Here is a 24,490-nt window from a genome sequence, read left to right on the forward strand (position 1 = left end):
TTTTTTTTGAAGTTATTGGTATTAATTTATTGAGTCTAGTCATTGCTTTATATGAAAAGTGATAAGATTAAAATTTATTCTATTTATGTCAAAGTTTTCTTAATATACATCTTATATAATCATTTATTTTAATTTTTTAAATAATTTTTTTAAATTTAATGCATAAATTTCGTGTTTAGAGTCTAAACTACTTTTTTTTAAAGAAATGTAAAAAGGACACGGACTTTTCGTGAAATTTGATAAAAGGGCAATAATTTTTCTTGAGATATTTTCTGAAACTTCTCCTAATATTTCAATAAGTTCATGAACCTTGCATGATGTTTGCCAAAATAGACTCAAATCTTTTTTTGTATTTTATTAAAAAAAATAAGTTTCTTAAAAAGAGATTTGTGCCTTTTTGGCAAAAAGTTTGTGATATTTTTAAAATTTCAAAAGAGGTCTCACTCTTTTTATCAAATCTCAAAAAAGACAAATATTTTTATTCAAATAAAAAACTGTAGAGATTCGGAAAATAATAATAATAATAAAATTAAGTAAGAAAAAAGAGAATTTGGTTTGGCACAAGCCAAACCGTCGACGATTTTGGATGAGTTTAGAAAATCGTCGACGGTTTTGATTTGTCACATCCAAGTAAGGGTGAAATAGTAAAAATGGTTTGGCTAAAAAGTCAAACCGTCGACGATTTCTTCTAACAACCACATATATATATGTGACTTAGTTCATTTGAATTTAAAATTTTCTCTCCTCTCTCATACTCTCTCTCTAGTTACGGTCATCTTCTCTCTCTTCATTTTCTTCCTCAAATCTTCCCCGAATTGACGATCGGATACTACCACGAAGTCCTAGGTTTGACCCTCATCATTTTAACCGAAGCAGTTTTGTGATTTAAGCTTTCTAGGCACCACTCCAAAATTAGGGCAAGTAAGATGTTTTAAAGTTTAATCAGTTATTAGGAATGTGTGGGCCTAAGAAATATTAAAATGGTATCTATCCTAGAGTTGAGTTGATTAAATTAGGATATATGGATAAAGGATTTTGTGCGAACGCCGCAGGCACTGTTCTAGGATCCATGCAGGCTTTTCTCCATGAATCAGGTAAGTGGAATAAATTATGTTAGGGATTTTGGGAATTAGTTGATTAATTTTAGGCATGAGAAAATGATAATATTGTAAAGGGTTTTCTAACGTATTCAATATTGGAATTTTGTATATTTATCTTAGCAATCACTAATTTATGAAATGTTATTTAAAATTTGTGTGGCATGAGTATTGGTATTGTTACCGTGTATTTAACATGTGGGAAAATTTTATGATGAAATGTTATTTATATTGGCAAATATTGTGAAATGATAGAATATGATTTTATATTTAATATGTAGGAATATTTTATGACAGAATGTGATTTATATTAGCTTATGGGAACTATAGAAAATACAGACACGATATTTTGTTACTGAGAAATGTGATTTATATAGACAAGATATTTTTTATATTGAGATTCTTGTGAAAATTGTGGAAATGAAAACCTTGATGGACCAATGTTATAATTGAGAGCACGATACCATTGCTAGAAAATGAATCGGTGTAACCACACTTCTCGGGGAGAGTGTTGGTATTGGAAGTCGATTAGGCCTACAGAAAGATGTTGACCACCCCTGGGTCCGGAATAGGCTGCAGTGGGCCAATCGTACTACAGACGAGAATTATTTTGACTTAGCCTGGTGGGCCCACCTTTGCTAAGCCTCGCCTTCGGACCGCACAACCCGGTCATGTGAGGTGATTACATGACGATGATATATGGTTATCCACTCTGGTTGGTTTCTTATTGCAGACATGATGAAACTACGTTTACAAACATGTTGCGTTTCAAACCCAAGAAAACGTATTGAGCACATACATATTTTTTAGAAAAGTACAGATTTCATGATTTCTTAGTTAAATTATTTATTAAATGAACGTGTTTTGAATCATTCAAATTCATGTTGCCACACACTGACAATAATTTATTCCATCTTACGGGGAGGTATCTCACTCCTTAATATTTTAACATGTCAGGAAATCCAGAGAGATGAGCTTAGAGAGCCCCGGGCAGGGTTATTGATTTTGGGGATTGAAGTTAGTGTTGGTGAGACACCGCTACTTTATCTGTGTATAGATATGTGTGTGTAGCTTGGGTTATATAGGTGGTTTTGGGAGAAAGATACTTTTGTATTATGATGGTTTAATACTCTGGTATGTATTGTATATGGGGTGAATGTATATTATGCTTCCCCTGTATTGTAATATAACTTATGGACAATCGTACTCGATAACCCTCTTGAGGGTCGGGTGGTTTATATATGGTATCAGAGTTTTATGCATATAAAAAAATAGTAAAATTTTCGGGTCGTTACAGTTTGGTATCAGAGCCTAGGTTGCTAGGTTCTATAGACTTCAGCAGATAGAAATACCAGAGTATAGGAATGGATTTTGATGAGAGTAGGAAATAGGTAGATCAGGATTCTATTAAGATGTTATTGGAGGATAAGATAGGATTTTGAGGTTTGCTCTCGCAGCTTGGAGACAGAATTTCGTGGTCATTTCAGTGATTTTCCTGAAACGACAGTTTTAGGAAAGTCATAGTAAACTATTGTTGGTTTTTGCTTCTGAGTAGCAAGATTGGATTTGGAATTGGGATCATGGATGTTAAGTTGAGTGTTTGAAGAGAATATTCTATGGTTTCTAGGTTAGATAAATGCATTGATTGTGTTATGATCTTAGGATTCTGAGATTATCCTATTTTATTTTCAGGATGGACCTCAGGAGTAGTAATGCAAATGCCAAAGGTAGTAGCGATGCAGGACCCTCCAGTATGGGAGGTAGTGATTCAGATGTTGTATTGTGTAGCGTAGCTCATCAGGTTATCGCTGAGATAGCACAGAGTTCCATAGAGCAAGGTTGTATGCCAGTAGACCAAAGCTGCACGATAGAGCAGTTCACCCGGATGAATCCCCTTGTTTTTCCAGGAAGTGTCGATCCGATTTTGGCAGAGAATTGGATGCAATAGATTGAAAAGATTCTGACAGTACTGCATTGCACTGACGAACAAAAAGTTCAGTATGCAACATTTAAGCTGATAGGAGAGGCTGAGCAATGGTGGTCAGCGGTGAAGCTCCTAGAGGAGCAGAGACTGGTACTTGTAGCACTAACCTGGGGACACTTTAAAGAAATCTTTTACGACTGCTACTTCCTCACCTCCATCAGAGATGCTAAGATGGAGGAATTTTTGAATCTGATTCAGGGTCATTTGACAATGCCACAGTACGCCGCTAAGTTTGTGGAATTATCCCGTTTTGCCCCATTTATGATTCCTGATGATTTCAGAAAGGCGCAGAGGTTCGAGAGAGGGTTGAGACAAGCAATCTATGAGCAAGTGGCAGTTTTGCAGATACAGGATTTTTTGGAGCTGGTGGATAAAACCATCGTAGTAGAGACAAATGGGCAAAGGGGTAAAGGGGGACAGAGTTAGAGGAAGAGGCCCACGCCCCTTGGATTTAAGGAGAGTATGAGTCAAAGGCAATGGAGGAGATACGATGTGGGCCATCGGTAGGTGGAGGGACACCGAGTTCCTCAGGGCAATCTAGCCATGTGGTCTATTATCGATGCTACAAGAGAAATTCAGGGGAATACCGGGCAAGAGCAGTGGTCTTTTATCGATGTAATAGACCCAGCCATGTGGCACGGGACTGCCGTGTGCAGCTGAACAATATGCCTGCTCCTAGACCATATTGAGGGAACAAGCAAGCACCCCGCAGCGAGCAGCAGAGGAACACCGCCCCGGCGCAGGTATATGCATTAACACCGAGAGACGCAGAGGTGGCAGGTGATGTGGTGACAGGTACCATTTTTATTCTTTCATATAAAGGTGTTATTTTGTTTAACTCAAGGGCGACTCATTCATTCATAGCCAGAGAATTCGTCAAAATATAGGGAATAGAAGCTTAGTCATTGGATGTCAGTTTATCAGTGGCTACACCGACATAAGTCATAGTGGTGTGTAGGAGAATACTTAGGGATTGTCCCATCAGTATTTAGGGGAGGTCATTGCCTGCTAATTTATTAGCTCTCGATATACATGGGTTTGACATAATTCTGGGAATGGACTGGCTAGTCGCTAACTATGTCAGTATTGATTGTCATAAAAAAATATGGTATTCATACCTCCTTGGGAGTAGGAGTATAGATTTGTGAGGTCGTGTGTGCGCTCCTCACCACGGTTAGTGTCAGCTATTCAAGTAAAGAGGCTACCCTTGGATGAATGCCAGGGGTATATAGCTTGTGCAATGGAAATACTAGGGGGAGAATTTAAACTTGCAGATATTCCAGTAGTGAGGGAATTTTCAGATGTCTTCCCAGAGGAGTTACCTGGATTACCTCTGATCGTGAAATTGAATTTTCCATTGATTTACTTCCAGGTACGACGTCGATCTCTAAGGCTTCGTACAAAATGACTCCGATGAAATTAAAAGAATTAAAAGAACAGTTGCAAGATTTGCAGGATAGAGGATTTATTAGGCCCAATATGTCACCCTGGGAAGCACCGGTGCTTTTTGTGAAAAAGAAAGACAGGTCGATGAGAATGTGTATAGATTACAGGGAAATAAATAAAGTGATGATTAAGAATAAGTATCATCTTCCTCGTATTAATGATTTGTTTGACCAGCTCTAGGGAACACGGGTTTTCTCTAAGATTGATCTCTGATCCGGGTACCATCAAGTGAAGGTCAAGGCAGGGGATGTTCCGAAGACAACGTTCCGAACTCAATATGGCCATTATAAGTTTTTGGTTATGTCGTTCAGACTGACAAATGCTCCTACTGCTTTCATGGATCTGATGAATAGGGTCTTTCACCTGTATATGGAACAATTCGTTGTGGTATTTATTGACGACATTCTGGTGTAATCAAGGAGTCCCGAAGAGCACGAGGATTACTTGAGAATAGTTCTTCAGGTGTTGAGAGAAAGGAAGTTGTATACCAAATTTAAGAAGTGAATTTTGGTTGGAACAGGTCACATTCCTCGGGCACGTGATATCCAGGGGTGGTATTTTTGTGGATCTGAGCAAGATAAAGGTAGTAGTGGACTGGGTGAGACCGAAAAATGTCCATGAGATTAGAAGTTTCTTGGGATTAGCAGGGTACTACCGCCAATTTGTGGAGGGATTTTCTAAACTGTCAGGCCCTTTGAAAAAATTGACTAAAAAGAATGTAAAATATGAATGGACAGAAGAGTGCGAATAGAGCTTCTGGGAATTAAAGCATACTGATAACTGCACCGGTACTAATAATCCCTTCGGGAGAAGGGGGTTTTGTAATTTATAGTGATACGTCTCAGAAAGGGCTCGGATGTGTGCTAATGCAACATGGGAAATTTGTAGCGTATGCTTCTCGACAGCTCAAGGAGTATGAGAAGAATTACCCTACACATGACCTAGAATTAGTAGCAGTAGTATATGCATTGAAGATTTGGAGACATTATTTGTATGGTGGGAAGTATGAGATATTTACAGATCACAAAAGTTTAAAGTATTTTTTCATGTAGAAAGAACTAAATATAAGGCAGAGAAGGTGGCTCGAACTGATCAAAGATTACGACTGTACCATCAGTTACCACCCAAGAAAGGCTAAAGTGGTAGCTGATACCTTGAGCCGAAAGTCAAGAAGTGCCTCAGTACCAGCAGTGGTGGCACAATATCAGATCCGAATAGATTTGGAAAAACTAGTGTGGATATGACAGAGGGAGATCACCAAGCATTCATCACCAATTTGGTAATTCAACCCACTTTACAGGAAAGAATTAAGGATGCTCAGATGAAAGATGTGGAGTTGGTAAAGATTGTGGATAAAGTACAAAGTGGACAAGGAGCCGATTTCAATATTTCAAATGACGGAGCTTTGAGGTTTTGTAGCAGGTTGTGTGTACCCGATGATGTGGAAATCAAAAGGACTATCTTGGTAGTGGCGCATCGTTCCCTGTATACGGTACATCTAGGAAGCATGAAAATGTACAGGAATTTGCGGGTTTCCTTCGGGTGGAACAATATGAAGAGAGAAATTGCTGAACACATAGAGCAATGTTTGATATACCAGCAGGTAAAAGCTAAACATCAAAGACCGACAGGACCTTTGCAACCACTTTACATTCCCGAATGAAAATGGGAGCATATTTCTATGGACTTCGTTTTAGGGTTATCGCCGACACTTCATGGACAAGATGCCATTTGGGTAGTCTTTGATCGATTAATGAAGACTACCCATTTTCTTCCCATCGGAGTTAACTACTCCATGACTAAATTGGCGAAGATATACATAAAGGAAATAGTTAGACTGCATGGAATACCAATGTCCATCATTTCTAATCCGAACCCATGGTTCACATCTCAATTCTGGAAGAGTTTACAAAAAGCCTTGGGTTCTCAACTGACATTCAGTATAGCATTTCATCCTTAGACTAATGGACAGACAGAGAGGACTATACAAATATTGGAAGATATGCTACGAGTCTGTGTATTGGAATTTGGTGGTAGTTGGATCCAATATATGCCACTAGTTGAGTTTGCTTATAACAACAGCTACTAGGCCAGTATTGGGATGACACCGTATGAGGCGTTGTATGGTCGGAGGTGTCGATCCCTGTTATATTGGGATGAAATTGGTGAATAGTAGATTTTGGGACCAGAGATTATTCAGCAGACTTATGAGAAAATCAAACTCATTCTGGATAGAATCAAAGCAGCTCAGAGTCGACAGAAAAGCTATGCAGACCCTCGCTGGAGAGAGTTGGAGTTTGGAGTAAGAGATTGAGATTTGGGAAAAATGATAAGCTAAGCCCTAGGTATTGTTGGCCTTATAAGGCATAAAATCTTATTTTGATGATAACAAATAAAAGGAACTTAACATATTTGGTTAAGTGATGATATTTCAGGAATCAAGTATGTGAATATAAGATCAAGTGCACACAAGGATTATCGAAAGCTTATACTTCAAAGAAAGAAGATCTCATAACGCTTATACTATTAAATCATGGATTCAAAGATGATTTGATGAAGCTTGAAGTGAATTGAAGTTGGAAGTCAAGATAGACACAAGAGATGGAAAAGCATGAAGACTTAAGTGCTCAGAATGTCAAAGTCTTAAGAAATCTTTATGTAAGTACTTCAAGCAATTTCAATATGGATGGCTTCATCAACGAAGTCCATGTTCTCATCGACGAATGCCCTATATGGTTCATCGCCAAAATTTAGTGTATCGACGAAGAGTCCAAAACGACCGAAAATATCAGGCTTAGGGATCGTCGACGAACAACCTTCTATATTTCGTTGATGAAGGCGCCAATTCGTCAACGAAGCTGATCGAGTCAAGGGTCTATAAATAGATTTTCAATTGCTTCTTCATTAAGAAATGGAAATCTCTCTCTCTCTCTCTCTCTCTCTCTCTCTCTCTCTCTCTCTCACACACACACACACACACACCAACTCCCACACACTCTCTCTCTTTGATATTTTGCCGATCGTTGCCCGTTTTGACGATCGGAAATTACCACGAGGATTAGGGAGCGAATATCTACAAGTCTAGCGGAGTGGATTCTTGATCTCAGGAAAAAGTTAGGGTTCAATTTTCAAGCATCTCGGATCATTTTTCGGGAATAGGTAAGGGAATTATATTATGTCAACTATATTTATAAGTTCTAATGGAATGAAATGTTAAAACGGTTTTTAGATAAACAGTTATGGCTTTTTTAGGTTTCCGGGCCTAGGGTTCGGTTAACCGACTTTATTTTCAAAACCAACCTTTTAAATTTAAGTATGATATTTTTAAAGTATAGTCTTGATCTTTATGAATCTTTTTACCAGTTGGGAAATTGTTATTTCAAACCATAGACTTGTTTTAAAACCAACCAATGATGGTACAATTGATTATCTCCATTTTTCCAGTATTTAGCCATATATCTATGTTTAGTAAAATAACAACCTGGAGATATTCATACCCCAGTTTTAGTAACAGTATTTACTTTCTCAAGCAGATGATTTATTTATGAGTTACCAGATGAAAATTGTGTGGCATGAGTATAATTTTAATTGGCATTAAATGAGCAAGTTTTGTGTAATACTGAAATGTAACGGCTATAAGTCGAGATATGAAATATTATGGATATATGCCAAGAGATGAGATGTGAGGGCTAAATGCCGAGTTTATGAAATGCCGATTTTTAGCGAGCCAGTTATGACAGATATGATACGCCGATTTTTATCAAGTCATTATCTAGCAGATGTTTTCACAGAATTATGTACAACTTATGTTACATACGGTTTTATGAAACAAATTATGATTACAGTTTTATAAGATGTGAATTGCCATATATGACAGTAGAGCCCTGTTATTATGTTCTTATCGTAAGAGCACGGTACTGTAGCTATATGTATGTAGGGGTGCAACTACACATCTCAGATAGAGTGTAGATGGGAAAGACAATTGGTGGCCTGGGTAAAGTACTCCCCGATGTAGGAATTTCGGGGCTCCATCCAATGTAGTAATTCTAGATGACTCAGCCTTCGGGTATAGAGTGAGTAGGCACCATTATACTACTTTATGTTTGACTTAGCATTAGTTGGCCAGTTATTTGCTAGGTCCAGCCTTCGGGCCGTACAACACGTCATGGGGGGAAGCATGTCGCACGTGTATGTGATGGCGTGACGACGCTAGTCCTACAGATCAGATTGTATCTTCTAGGCATATATGGGCATATTTACTACATAAAGGGTTTTATTGAGCCAGCAGTATGTATTTTTAGATTTACAGAGCAATACAGATTTTAGAATATCAATTAAATGTATTTAAATGTTAGCAGTATATGTACACACGAAATCTCATGTTAACCACACACTAACAATAATATAATCCATCTTACTAAGAGGTGTCTCACCCTAACATACAAATGCTGTTTCAGGTCCTTCGAGGGGTCAGGCCTAACGTCCTATCGGGCTAAGTTTGGACAATAGACAGCCTTTATCAGAGCTGGTGAGATATTAGACAATGTCTGTCTCTTTTGGGGATTGTAATATATAGCACATTATGTTTTCAGTTATGTATAGATATATATGGGAAACAGTTAGAAACTCTGGTAAGTATTAGATGATGTATGTATTTCTGCTATGCATGTTTATTCAGAACAGTATGGAACACCCGTTTTTCCCTTGTTTAGGCAGGTTGTATATGTATGGTATCAGAGAGATGTATGTTTAGTGGCACTTTGGGCCCACCTAGAGGGTCAGGGCGCTACACATGAAGCTCTTAGGTTAATGTTGACCTTATAGGTCACGCCCAGTTTTGATTATGACAAATACTCATTGTATCTAATGGATATTTGAAGTTATGTGCAGGAACTTAAATTGTCAAATCATAATGCTTATGGAACGAGTAAAGCTTGAAGACCAAATTTCAATTAAAGACCCAATTTCTCATGTTGTATTATAAATCGTTTTTGTAAAGGGTCTGTAATAGTAATTAGGGTCTTTGGTTTGTAATAAGCTCACACACATCACATGCATGATCTATTACGTAAGCTCAAACCAAGTATAGCCTAAAGTGACCTTAGGGATATTTTCGGTGTCTTCCAAAGGACCTAAAAAATGACCCTAGGACACTCACTCATGCTCATATATGTTAAGCACATTGAAAATTGTGTTTGTGAATCAAAACAGGACCGAAATGCACACTTGGTGTACTTTCGGTCGACTAGTCAAGGTAGTTCATTCTACCTCGGTCAATCGAAACCGGTCTGGGTCAATAGTTGACCAATGTCCCGGTCGACCGAACCATTGTAGTTCAAATCCCCTGGTCGACCGAATCCTCCTGAGGTCAATAATTTGACCACCTGGTCGATCGAGCCAAAATTGAATACCAACTACTTGGTTTACCGAGGGTCTTCGGGAGAAATCCCAACGGTCTGGTTGACCGAACTATTCAATTCAAAATGGCCTAGTCGATCGAACCTCGGAGAAATAGAAAAATAGCCTCGGACATACTCGTTCGGCCCTGAGTCCCTAGTTCAAAAATGGCCCGGTCGACCGAACCATATGTACTTCGGTCGACTAAAAAGGTTTCTGGTCAACCGAACCTCTCGAGTTGCCATGAATTTTTTACCGTGGTTAATTTTTTAAATAGGGTTAATTATTTGAAAATGATTTAAAACTTTCCTAATAATTCCCAATAGGTCCCCAACGATTATATTTCATAGGGTGTCTATATATACCCCTTCATTTGGGAAAATTAGCACGAGATTAGCAGCTTTGATTAGGGAGAATTCTTTGAAAATCTAAAAACCTATAATACTCATTTTTTAGCCTCCCACACTCATACTTACCTTCTTATACTGATTAAACCCTCTGTAAGTTAATTGAGTATTAGTCTAAATAGGTTTGCTCTCCCGCTCTTGATTGATTGATTTGATTTTTTATGAGAGCTAAACCTAAGTGTTCTTAGGGGGCTTTTTCTAATAAGCCTATCCTAAGAAGACTTGCTTAAGCTTTTGAGTATTGCATTTGTGTTGCAATATCTTAGGAAGCTTGTATTTGTATCATTTTCAAAACATACTCAAATATCCTGTGTGATTTTTATTGATATATTTGTGAAAAGATATTTGTATTTGTGATATTAATCTTTGCTGCAATATTCATAAACTTACATATCTTTTGCTGAATACAAAGATCGAATATACTTTTACAAACCAAATATATACATTACTAGAGCATCATACAATTGAGAAAATTTGCTGATTAAAATATACATATATATTGTTTGGCTAGTATCTTTGTGTGAACTATTAGATTGAGCACATATTGTGATACAAAGATCATACTGGTTGACACTCTCACGTACTCATAACATTGATAGCAAATATTTTGAGAGTTGAAATATTGGACCACACTGAGCTTACATATTAAATCATATTGTGGTGTATGTAATTGCGCGTAGTTGGGTACACATCTACTTTACTTGAAAGCATAATCACTGTACCGATATTATTTGATTGCAAATACTGTTGTATTTCCAGGCACGGGTCTGAAGAGGGAGACTAGCCCTGGAATAGTCCCGGATTGGCTTAGACCCGGTTAGGAAAGCTAGGTGCGTCATCCTGTTAAGGCGTGTAGGTTGAGGTCAGTCCCGCTAATTGACCTAGTTAAGGTTGAGGTCAGCCTTGTGCTAATTGACCTGGTTGTAATCAGTACCGCTCCACCCTTAAGTGAGCTATTAGTGGAATTCTAGGGCTTGCGAGTTAGAGGCGGGGACATAGGCACAATTAGCCGAACCCCGATAACATATCGTGTGCTTGTTTATATTTCCGCACTTTATATTTACTGCACGTATATGTTATAATGTGAATGTTGCGCTTGATTTTAATTTCTGTATATTATATTTATCGGCATATTTGGAACTACATAGAAAGACCCTAGGTTGTAATATTTTGCTAACATCTAGTTCAATCTAGGAGAAAAGTTTAAAATTCCAATTCACCCCCCTCTTGGGAATACACAAATTCTAACAGTTAATTACTTTGACCTGATACCTTTTAAAATACTTAGAAAATATTTTTATAAGGTCAAAAGTTATTTCAAAATGGTTAAAATTATTTTTGGAATGAAAAATATCAAAACAGGATTTTCCAAATTCTATTATTATTTTCTATATCCGCATTGATGAGATGTTTTCTCTATCTTAAAAAGTGTTTAACATTAAAGTTGTGGGATTTTCTCTTAAATTTCTGTTGATACCAATAACATCTAATTTTGAAATGTATAGAGAAAGTTATTACTAAAATACTGAAGGGTGGTCGAAACTGTCAGGCAACTGACCTTATCTGTTCAGGCGACTGAACAACTGACAGAACAACTTCAGGCGACTAATCCTATGAGTCCAGGCGCCTGACCCTGTACCGTCTTCCAAAATTGACTAAAATTTAAAGTCCATACAACTGACCCCTTGAGCTCAAGCGCTTGACCCTTCGAAATTCAAATTTTAACAGCTAATAAAAGTTTTCAAAAGTGATTTCCTGGGCACCAAACTTTGAGAAAACTTAAGGAATACTCCAAGCAACTTGGGCAACACAAAAAAAACTCTTTAAACTCTATAAATACATGATTAAACCCAAGGATCAAATACACCAACAACCTACAAGCAACAAATCAATCAAATTCTTTCTACTTTTTAAAGTTAGTTTGCTTATACTCTTGTTGAATTACTTGCTGCAATTTTGCTGAGAAAAGCTCACGAGTCTTTGCATTTTTATTGAGTTATTCAACCTAAGAAAGAACCCCAGTGATATATATACTTGAGCTTCATTTTTCTATATTGTGATTTTGATTTGAAGTATATAGATTTCAATTATACTAATCAACTCTTTTAAGAGTGTCAGTGTACACCAAATTGTTTCTTGTTTCTCTTATTGCTGGCCTTATAAGGCTTAACATCTTATTTTGATGCTAACAAACAAGTGGATCTTAACATGTTATGTTAAGTGATGTATTTTCAGGACTAAATGAAGAATGCAAGGTTAAAGAGTTCATGAGAGCTTGTACCTCAGATAAGGATGATTATATCAAGCTTGAAGCATGGATTTAAAGTTTAAAGCATGAAGATCATGAGAGCATTGATATTAAAGAAATAGCTTCAGAGAATGAAAGCTCAAGTGATCAACATGGAAAGCTCAAAGAAAGATGAAACAAGTATAAAGGCATCAAGGAATTCAAGAATTGAAAAAGTCTAGAAAATTTCATGTAAGTACTTCAAAGAATTTCAATATGGATGCATGAAACTCTTAGGTAAATTTATTGGACCTAGATACCTTTTAACATACTTGGAAAATATTTTTATAAGGTCAAAAATTGTTTCAAAAAGGTTAGAATCAGTTTTGGAATAAAAAGCACCAAAAAGATGATTTCTCAAATGTTGTCAATTTTTCTACATCTGCATTGATGTTTCTCCATCAAAACATCCTTATTTCAAAATGTGTTCAACATTAAAGTTTTATGATTTTCTCTTAGATTTCATTTGACATCAAGAACGTTAAATTTGGAGTTACACAAAAAAAGTTATGATCAAACGACTGAAGGGTACTCAAAGTTGACAGCTTGACAGACGACTGTCAAGAATTGGACAGTCGACTGCCAAAGCAAAATGAGACGTCTGTGCGTGTTTGGACAGACGACTAACACCCTACTGCCCCTTTAATGTAACTGGATAGATGACTGCCCAAAATGGACAATCATCTGCCACACGCCTGTTTTGAATTTTCTCATAACGGTCAAATTTTTAAATAAGGTTGTTTGTGGCTCAAAACTTATGGAAACTTGGGGAATTCTTCAAGCCACTTGGGGATCAAGTTATACACTTTTTAAAGTCTATAAATAAGCCTCAAAGATCATTGAATCAACACAACCAAGAATTCAAATTCTGAAAAAATTCAAAGTCTCTCTTAAATTGCTCTCAAATTCTTAAGGCTCTCTCTTGCTCTCAAGCTCACATATTGTGCACGAATTCAACTGAGTTTTAGATGATCTTATTCCACCAGAATAGTGCTACAAATTCTAAATCTTTCAATCATTGAAAGAATTAATTGGTGATATACTTCCTTGAACTTCAAGTTAATTTCCATATTGTGATTTACTTTGAAGTATATTAGTTGTGCTGTAATTGGTGTACTAACCAGCTCTTTAAAGGGCAAGTTCTTTGTACGCATCTATTTGATCTTTATCTTGTAGATTGAAGATTCCAAGGGTTGTTTGGATCGTTGGCTAAGCAAGGGAATATTGCTTAGAGAGGCGGGCTCTAGTCTAGTTAAGGAGTGACTAGACGAGGGGATATCGTTTGGAGAAGGAGGGCTCTAGCCTTAACCAAGGAGTGTTATAAAGGTTTGTTCCGCCCGTTAAAGGAACAGGTTTAGTGAATCCTTTGGTGGTTTACCAAAGGCGAGGACGTAGGCTGGGTATAAACCGAACCTCGTAAAAATCTCCGTCTCACTCTCTCTTTCTCTACTCTTTATTTTCAGTACATATTTAAATTGCGTAGATGGTTTAAATTGAAAATCATATATACTATGTATATTTGGGAATCAAGTAAACTTAAAATTTTATTTTGATTTGGGTTGCGGAAACCGAAAGGGAGTACATTGGTTAAACCATATCTTACGGAAACCATACGGGAGTACGTTACTTGGTTAAACATCCCAAAAAGAAATTAACTAAGAGTTTATCTGAATTCTAAATATTGGAAAGAGTGATTGGATTTTATATTGCACATCATATTGAAGAAGCAAATTCATTTATACAAGGCTTGGTTCAAATTTGGCTAATATAAACAAACAACCATCTTGGGTTTTTATATTCATAAGTGTTGTGTATTGACTTGGTTGTTTGCTTTCTAATTGTAGTTGATTGGTTTGGTTGAATGATTGGATATTTGTATGGTTAAGGATTAAATAAGAAACTAAGTTCTTGAGTGCTTAACAAATTAAACAAACAAGTCACAAATTGGTTAAAAGAAATAAAATAAGTTTAAGAATTCTAAAAAGGAATTAAAAGAAATTTTTTAAAAGTCCAATTCACCCCCCCTCTTGGGAAGCTATTCCTAATCTCACTTATAGTTTTTGACGGTTCAAGGTTGTTTGAATCGTTGTACCAAGCGTGGGGTATCGCTTGGAGAGGGGGCTCTATCCTAATTGAAGAAGGGATTGTAACGGTTTGTTCCGCCTTTAAAGGAACGCTATAGTGGAATCCTAAGGTGGTCTTGCCTATGGTGAGGACGTAGGCTGGGGATAAGCCAAATCTCGTAAAAACTCAGTCTCACTCTCTACCCTTTCTCTTTAATTTTTTTGCATTTAAAAATTGTGTGGTTGTGTGTTCAAATGCAGGAAGTTGAAAGTTTGAGATTGAGAAAATTTTTAATTTAAGAAAGTACGTTGATTAATGTTTTGTGGAAACCTTAAAGGGAGTACGTTGATTAATCGTTTGCAGAAATCTTGGTTAAAAGAAGAACACCAATGTTCATTCATATAGGACATTATTTAAAACTCTAAGCTGAGTTTTTGCAAATGTTGAATCAAGGAAGTGTTGCAACTCTTACAATTGGTTAAGTATCTTGTGTTTTGATTGATTGATTGAATTATTCAAAAGCTGATATGGGACGACCTGCTTAATTTTCATATTTTTTTCCATAATATAATAAAATCAATATCACAAAACTTAGTAGATCATAATCCACCTAAACCTGTGGGTACCAGGGATACATCAGAACATATAACGGAAGCCTAAGCAGCAGGAAACATACAATCATATACATCTCATTATACCATACATCACAATCCAGAGTTACTACAACCACTGTATTTATATGCACACAATACACAACTCAAAAGATATCTTAGGTCCATCCCACAAAAATACATCCGACCCTATCAAAACACTTACCCTTTTGAAAGAAATAATCAAACTAGATCAGCGGGGCTTTACCCGCTCTCCTATCAGGGGCTCCTCAAATATTTATGAAATTCGATGTGAGACACCTTTCAGTAAGGGAAATAAACGAACACTAGTGTGTGGCAACATGAGTATTTCCCTGTTCTATATAAAATCATACATAAACATATCAACATAACTTTCTGTAACATATCTGGGAAACATATATTTTCAAATCATTGCAGAACATACATGATTTTCATAAATATAATTCATCACGTATAACATAATAAGAAAACAATCCTGGTAGGTTAGCTAGCTGTTGTCATGTATTACCCCCACATGACTGGGTTGTGTGGCCCGAAGGCTGGACCTAACAATGGTTGGCCGACCACTGCCAAGTCAAGAGTTCAGTCTGTAAGTCTGATGGGTCTTCCAGACCTGGTCCATACACCAGGGCACTCATACACTTCTTAAACCACATCGACCATCCAATCTCACACCACTTCGTGCAGCGGCGTTAACACAAATATCATGATCATGATGACCATGGACACATAGCAACGATACCGTGCAAGTGCTAACCTAAACCAAGCCAACCAGATTCTGATATCATATAACATATACTGAAACTGTGATACATAGATATTTCATATTATTAATTATCAAATCAATCATATCATTTTGCATTTATACATATATCATGAAAATCATTGGCCCGTACACCGGTATTTCACATTTTACCATAGCTTGGCTCGTACGCTGGCAAATCATATCCATAGCACAGCCCGTACATTGGCAAATCATTTCCATAGCTCGACCCGTACGCCAGAAAATCATATACATAGCACGGCCCGTACGCCAGCAAATCATATAAAAATCTCAGCCCGTTTGCCGATTTTCCATTATAAAAGCTCATATCTTTATCATATTCCCAAAAAACAGTATTTCATATATTTAACATACCATCATTTTTAGTAGTATTTCCCAAGTATAAAACATATATAAATATATTTATTTTCCTAAAGTCAAATGTTGTAATAATATACATAGTTTTCATAAAAGACTATCTTAGTTTATCCCTTTACTTGAGTCCTAAAAAGCCCCTAAATCAAACACTCCTACACTCGCAGGGTTCCCTGTTCAACACCCTGAAAACAACATTCCCCAGAACTAAAGTTCAGTATTTCTACGTTTACAACATTTTCTACAACTATCAAATAGGCAAATACTGAGTAGAAAGCCTTACCCTCGATTTGGGATGTTTCCAACTCAGTCCCACTGACGATCCGCTCCAACAGATTTGTAGAGAACTTTCCCAAGAGCTTCGTGGTGGCTTCAGATCGTCGAACTAGCGAAAATCCAGCCCAAAAACTTAGAGAGAAGGAGGAGAAACTGAAGGACGAGCCACGTCATCTCGTCGACGAGGTCAAGAAGAAGACTCGTTGACGAACCTCAACCCTCGTCGATGAATTTCAGACTTCCGAAATCCTCTCTCAGTATCTTCTCGTCAACGAGACGGAACTTCATCGACGAGGTCTTGAAGAACCCTCGTCGACGAAACCCCTGTGTTCGTTAAAGAGACCTGGAGAATTTCTTGGGATTATCCCATCCAAAATGCAACATCGTCAACGAACGCTTCGGCTACCTCCTTCTATTCCTGTTTCCATTTTCCTTTCTTTTATTATTTAAATACCATTATTCTTTGAGTCATTACATGAGAGTATGATATTTTGAATTATTGGTTTGTGTTGATTGAATCAAAATCTTTGGTTGTGTGTTAATTGACACTGCTGCAAGATCAATTTACTTTTTCTTAAAGTTTTAAAAGTGAATATTGATTTTTAGCTTATATTGTAATTCAAATCATCCTTGTTTGAATACTTAACTTACAATAAGTTATGAATCCATAAAAAGAGTTAAAAGAAACTTTTAAAACTCAATTCACCCCCTTTTTGGGACTACACCTTAGTTTTCAGGTATGTTGGACCATTTGAGATATTGGAAAGAGTTGGTCTAGTTGCCTACAAGTTAGCATTACCTCCAACACTATATAGGATCCATGACGTATTCAATGTATCTATGTTGAGGAAATACGTTTCAGATCCTTCACACGTGATCAGTTATGAATCAGTAGAACTCAAAGATACCCTGTTATATGAAGAGGTGCTCGTTCTAATTCTAGACCGAAAGGAATAGGAATTACACACAAAAAAGATCCCTTTGTTAAAAGTACTCTAACACAATCACACAGTTGAGGAAACTTCATAGGAGTTAAAGGAGAAAATGCATCAGATATATCTACACCTGTTCAGCGGGAACCAGCGTTGAACTGATAAAGGTAAAGGTAAATAATTAATTTTGACTTTTTTCGTGTACAGTGTAGGGTAGTTGGTTAAAAGTTAGTGTTTTTGGTTCTAAGTTATGGAGGGTTTTGGGAGAGTTTTCTTTTTATGTGATTGATTGTAATCTCCCATGACCTTTAAATTGTGACCATGGTATTCCTCCGCCATAGGTGAGAGTAATTAATAAAGATTCAATGGTTTGTTTTTCAATTGATGATATAAGTGGTGACTAACAAATTTCGAGGATAAAATTTTTATAAGGAGGGGAGGATGTAGAGACTCGAAAATAATAGTAATAGTAATAATAATAATAATAATAATAATAATAATAATAATAATAATAATAATAATAAGTAAGAAAAATGAGAATTTGGTTTAGCATAGGCCAAACTGTCGACGGTTTTGGATGAGCTCAAAAAATTGTTGACGGTTTTAATTTACTGCAGCCAGGTAAGGGCAAAATAGTAAAAATTGTTTGGTTAAAAAGTCAAACCATCGACTATTTCGTCTGGCAGCCACTAATATATATATATATATGTGTGTGTGTGTGTGTGTGTGTGTGTGTGTGTGTGTGTGTGTGTGTGACTTAGTTCATTTGTGTTTAAAATTTTCTCTCCTCTCTCATACTCTCTCTCTCTAGTTGCGGCCATCTCCTTCTCTCTCTCTTCATTTTCTTCCTCAAATCTTCCCCGAATTGATGATCGGACACTACAACAAGGTCCTAGGTTCGATCCTCATCATTTTAACTGGAGCGGTTTTGTGATTTAGGTTTTCTAGGTACCACTCCAAAATTATGGTAAGTAAGATGTTTTAAAGTTTAATCAGTTATTGGGAATGTGTGAACCTAAGAAATGTTAAAATGGTATTTATCTTAGGATTAAGTTGATTAAATTAGGATATATGGATACAGGATTTTGTGCGAATGCCGCAGGCACTATTTTAGGATCCATGCAGGCTTTTCTCTAGGAATCAGGTAAGTGGAATAAATTATGTCAAGCATTTTGGGAATCGGTTAATTAATTTTAAGCATGAGAAAATGATAATATTGTAAAAGATTTTCTAACGTATCCGATATTGAAAAATACTGGTTTTGGAATTTGGTATATTTATCTTAGCAATCACTAATTTATGAAATGTTATTTAAAATTTGTGTGGCATGAGTATTGGTATTGTTACCATGTATTATTTAACATGTGGGAAAATTTTATGATGAGATGTGATTTATACTGGCAGATATTGTGAAATGATAGAATATGATTTTACATTTAATATGTGGGAATATTTTATGACAGAATGTGATTTATACTGGCTTATGGAATTATTGAAAATACAGACACGATATTTTGTTACTGAGAAATGTGATTTATACAGACAAGATATTTTTTATATTAAGATTATTGTGGAAATGAGAACCCTAATGGACTAGTGATATAATTGAGAGCACGGTACCGTTGTTAGAAAATGAGTCAGCGCAACCACACTTCTCGGGGAGAGTGTTGGTATTAGAAGTCGATTGGGCATGTAGAAAGATGTTGACCGCCCTTGAGTCCGGACCAAGCTGCGGTGGGCCATTCGTACTACAAATGAGAATTATTTTGACTTAACCTGGTGGCCCCATCATTACTAAGTCCCGCCTTCGGGCCACACAACCCGGTCATGTGAAGTGATTACATGATGATGATATATGGTTATCCACTCAGGTTGGTTCCTCATTACAAACATGATGAAATTACGTTTATAAACATGTTGGGTTTCAAACCCAAGAAAACATATTGAGCACATACATATTTTTTAGAAAAGTATACAATTGCAAATGTATATATATGGATATGAGTACATATTTCATGATTTCTCAGTTAAACTATTTATTAAATGAATGTGTTTTAAATCATTTAAACTCATGTTGTCACACTGACAATAATTTATTCCATCTTACTAGAAGGTGTCTCACTCCTTAATATTTTAACATTTCAGGAAATCCAAAAAGACAAGCTTAGAGAGCCTCGAGCAGGATTAGTGATTTTGGGGATTGAAGTTAATGTCGGTGAGACACCACTACTTTATCCGTGTATAGATATGTGTGTGTACCTTAGGTTATATAGGTGGTTTTGGGAGAGAGATACTTTTATATTATGATGGTTTAGTACTCTGGTATGTATTGTATATGTGATGTATATATATTATGTTTCCACTGTATTGTAATATAACTTATGGACAGTCGTACCCGATAACCCACTTAGGGGTCAGGTGGTTTATATATGGTACTAGAGTTTCATGTATATAAAAAAAAATAGTAAAATTTTTGGATCATCACATAAACTACCATTAAAAAAATATTTATCTTGTGCTTATAATAATCATCATTTATTTTATCTGTAATTTGATTTTATATTTTTTAGAAAATAATATTTTAAGTTTACGGTTGTTTATTTTACACAAACATCTTTTCTAGTGAATTTTGACTTTTGGGTTTACGCATATAATGTCTTTATTATTTTAATAGAAGTGCTAAGATTAGTAAAAGTTTGTAAAAAAAGTCTTAATTTCCTTTGTCAAACTTTAATTATTTATTTGTTGTACTTTTATTTATTAACAATTTTGTTGAACGTGCACATTATCTACTGTGTAGCTTACTATTAAGTGTGTAACTTACCAACCTTTTAAGTGAAATATCATCTAAAAAACAGCGACAAGTACAAAATACATATTTACCAACTATTTGTTACTAATGATAAATAATTGCTATAAATTATATTTTCTCGTTAATTAAATTTGCATGTCATAAAATTTATTAGTCATATTTTTTTAACATCATTTGTAAATTTACCTTTATGGGCATGTTTTTTTGAGCCAGTGACTAATGCACCTAATATTTAACTGTTATACTTATTAACGTCTATGAAATGTCGGTGCTACATAATAACTTTATAATAATTAAAATATGAATATATATGATACTCATATAACATTTAAAATAAAAATTTTAATTTACTATGCATTGACCTGAATTGTGAATAACAATTTTAATTTATATTTTTATGAAATAATTACATAATTTTAAGGATTTATTTTTTATATACTTAAATGTTTATTTCAATTAAGTGCAACAAAGATGAAACGATTATAAAAGTTTACTTGTAGTACGAAAACGTTTTCATCACAAATCCATAGTGTTACAGATTTATGTAACAATAAGGGTCGGTTTTGATAAAAAATTTTACTTAAAAAAAGGGAAGGAAAAAAAAATTTATTTTCCACTATATTTTCTATTTATTTCAAATACCATTTAAAATTAAAAATTATTCTGATATGATTAAAAATTTTAAAAAATAAATATTAAGGATGTGTAAAGTTAAAATTTTGTTTATTGATTTGGTATATTTTTTTATTTTCTTTCTCACTTTTCTTGATAGCCAAACATTAAAAATATGAAATTCTTCCTACTTTTATTTTTATTTTTTTGAATATTTTTTAAGTTCCAAATGGACCATAGGAGAGTAAAATAAATATATATTAAATTCGTGTATTTTTAATTTTTGTGAGGTTGAATTAATTTCATTTTTATTGATATGCTTTGGTTTGCCATGTGTACAGCCTGGACTCCATCCGGGTCAAACCAGTTATATAAAAATGGGTCACCCACATGCTTCACAGGGGAAGTAAACAAATAAATTAAGCTCTCACAAACAAATCCTATCAACGTATTTTAAAATATTACTATTTAAATATTCTCAAACTAGTTTGGTTTATTAAAGGAAATAAACTGCAAATAAAATAAAAAACACAAAAAATATATAATAATATATGAAAAAATCATTTACAAAAAGTTCATGTTGGTTCTTTGACTATGGAATAAAACAAGAATAAATATTCTTGCATAAAATTTTATAATACTTATTCTTTAATTATTTTATTTTATAAATTAATAGAAATTCTTTATTTCCACTATAAATATTTTAAGTCATGAAATATTATGATCGTTTTATTATTATGATGGACAATCTCTGAATTTAGGGTGTATTCAACTCAAGTCGAGTCGATACAATAAAATATTGAAACTCGACTTGACTTGAAAATATTAAGCTCAAAATTTGACTCGAAATCGTTTGATTTCATAATTGTTAAATTTGAATCGACTCGATTTTAAGTTCATAAAACTCGAACCGACTCAACTTTATTATAAATTAACATTAATTACATATATAAATATATATGATATACATATAATGTTAAATATATTCATAAAATATATATTACATGATATATATATAATATAAAAATTAATAAATTAAAAAAACTCAATTAGGCTCGAAAATCGATTCAAGTATTATTATTAAACTTAAACTCGACTTATAAAATATTTGAGTAACTTAAACTCAATTCAAATTTAAGTGAAATCGAATCGAATCGAGTTAAGGGATGAGTTTGGTCTGAGTAGATGACAAGTATGTTTGACTTACTTACACCCCCTATTCCGAGCAAGATATAATTTTCTTTAAATTGAAAACTTACAAAAGTTTAATAATTTACAAAAAAAAAATTATTTATAAAAAAATTCATGTTATTCCTTTGAATGTGAAATAAGATAAGCTTAAATATTTTTACTTTTTAAATATTTATTTTTTATGTATTTTGCATTATAAATTATAGAAATTCTACATATGATAACTATGTATATTTTAATCTTATGATCATTAACTAGCACCATAGACAATCTCCCCACAATTTTGAATTTTTTTTTTCTATTAAAGATCTACTAGGCATAAATCACACAATAAGAGGTAGCCTATCCAAATTTCAAAATCCATTATCCAAAATACCAGCTTACATAATTTTAAAAAAATTTAAAATAAGTTACCTTTTTTTGTAATTAATTTAAAATCTAAAAATTAAAAATTAAAAAAAAATGTTTTGTAATAATTAGATAAACTCTTTATCATTTAACTCTTCAATGTAAATCTTAGAAAACTAAAAAAAATAAAAAATTCAGTCGAAAATTTTATAATTATTTTAAAATTTTGAAAATGGGAAAAAGTTTCAATTAATTTAGCCTAATTAATTCCATCCTAAAACTTAAAAAAGTTTGGAAAAAGAAAATAAAATAAAGAATCTATTTTTTCATATCTAATTATGAAAGAAAGAAAGAAAAATAAAATATATTTTAAATTAATAAATAAAAATTTTAATTTTATGCATAATTAATATTAATTTTCTTGCCTCTAGGCAAGAATCAAACATGACAGACATATTCACAAGTAAGTATTCCCATAGTACAATCATATTCTCACCCCTTTGGTGAGTAAGTTTTGTAGAAACTGTTTGGACCCAATTATTCTCAAAATTTTTATTTTTAAACTATATACCTCTATAATATAATATAATATAATATAATATAATAATGCTACATTATTAGATTTAAAATAATAAACTAATAGTAAACAAAAAGTGAAAATATTAAATTAGTACAAACATAAATAATTTTAATTAGAATTATATATATATAATGTTAATTAAAAATATTAATTATAAAGTTTCATTAAAATTTTAATTAGAAATTAATTAAAATTTAAGAGAAAATATTTAAACAACTATTAATTAACAAAAATTTTAGTTACTTTTTCAATTATAAATATTAGAATATTAATTACAAATATTAATCAAAAAATGTGATTAATTTATTAATTAGACAATGTTTAAAGTGTGTCTTAGGAGTATTGATATTTATATGAAATAAATTTTAATTAATATTTGTACTTTAATACCACTTGAGTGAATATCTGGGAGGCAAACTTCAAAATGTAGACATGGACACGTGTCTGTCAGAGAGAGGCCTGGCTCTGCCCTGGTGCTGGCTGGAAGGCAGAGCAGTGAATGCTCTGCTCTCACCGACTCTATATTGATGATAATTAAAAACTGACAACCCTAGCCAGGCCAACCGTCAATACCACCACGAAACCTCAGGTGGGTCCCACTTGAGAAAATATGAATTTTGTATTTTTAAATTTAACACAATTTGATATTATTTTATACACGTTTTATTTAATTTTAAACAATTTCAAAGTCTACGGTTTGGAATGGTGGATAGGAGTTTAAGCTCAATGTTGCGAAAAAAATAAAATAACTATTTTTTTGGACTGCCAAAATTAAAATTCAAAGATGACAGGCTAATAAAATTAAACTAGATTATATTCACAATCAAACTTATGAACTTATGTTGGGAATTGTGAATTTTAAGCATTGAATTTGAATTTGGGTGGATGTAAAAAAACGTTAATAAAATTTTATATTATATTTTATTTAAATTTAGACAAATTTAAATTTACGGTTTGAACTTCTAGCTTCCAAATGGAAAATAAATTTCTTTATTAGCCAAATAAGGGCTTGGATTTAGGGATTTAGAAGTCTTGTATTATTGTTTAAACAATTAAAGATACTTGTAAAAAAAAAAAGCATTTATCCCATGTTTGGAAAGGTATTGGATTTGAATTTGTATTGAATTTAAATAAAATATATTATGAAGTTGTATTGAAATTTATCTAAATCCACTCGAATCGAAACTTAAGATCCCCAACTATAGGAGGGTTTTAGAACTATCAAGGACAGAAGAATGTAAAAAATAAATTTACTTTAAGAATCTACTTTTTTTATTTGGTTATCGA

The 24,490-nt window shown here is 34.0% G+C and overlaps 1 protein-coding gene across 1 annotated transcript; it reads left to right on the top strand.

Annotated features, from left to right (window-relative positions):
- Window positions 1-2,790: 2,790 nt before the first annotated feature.
- Window positions 2,791-3,507, top strand: LOC131162790 (uncharacterized). Its single transcript, XM_058119389.1, has 2 exons — window positions 2,791-2,935; window positions 3,065-3,507. Exons 1-2 carry the CDS (start codon window positions 2,791-2,793, stop codon window positions 3,505-3,507), a joined length of 588 nt encoding a protein of 195 aa, XP_057975372.1.
- Window positions 3,508-24,490: the final 20,983 nt, after the last annotated feature.

Source organism: Malania oleifera, chromosome 8 (genome assembly GCF_029873635.1).
Source record: "Malania oleifera isolate guangnan ecotype guangnan chromosome 8, ASM2987363v1, whole genome shotgun sequence".
Lineage (NCBI taxonomy): Eukaryota > Viridiplantae > Streptophyta > Magnoliopsida > Santalales > Ximeniaceae > Malania > Malania oleifera.

Bases quoted from the DNA above. Each gene is read 5' to 3' on its own strand.
- LOC131162790 (XM_058119389.1), top strand. From the start codon at position 2,791: ATGGACCTCAGGAGTAGTAATGCAAATGCCAAAGGTAGTAGCGATGCA. The intron at 2,936-3,064 runs GTTGTATGCCAG...AGATTCTGACAG, and splicing joins ACAGAGTTCCATAGAGCAAG to TACTGCATTGCACTGACGAA.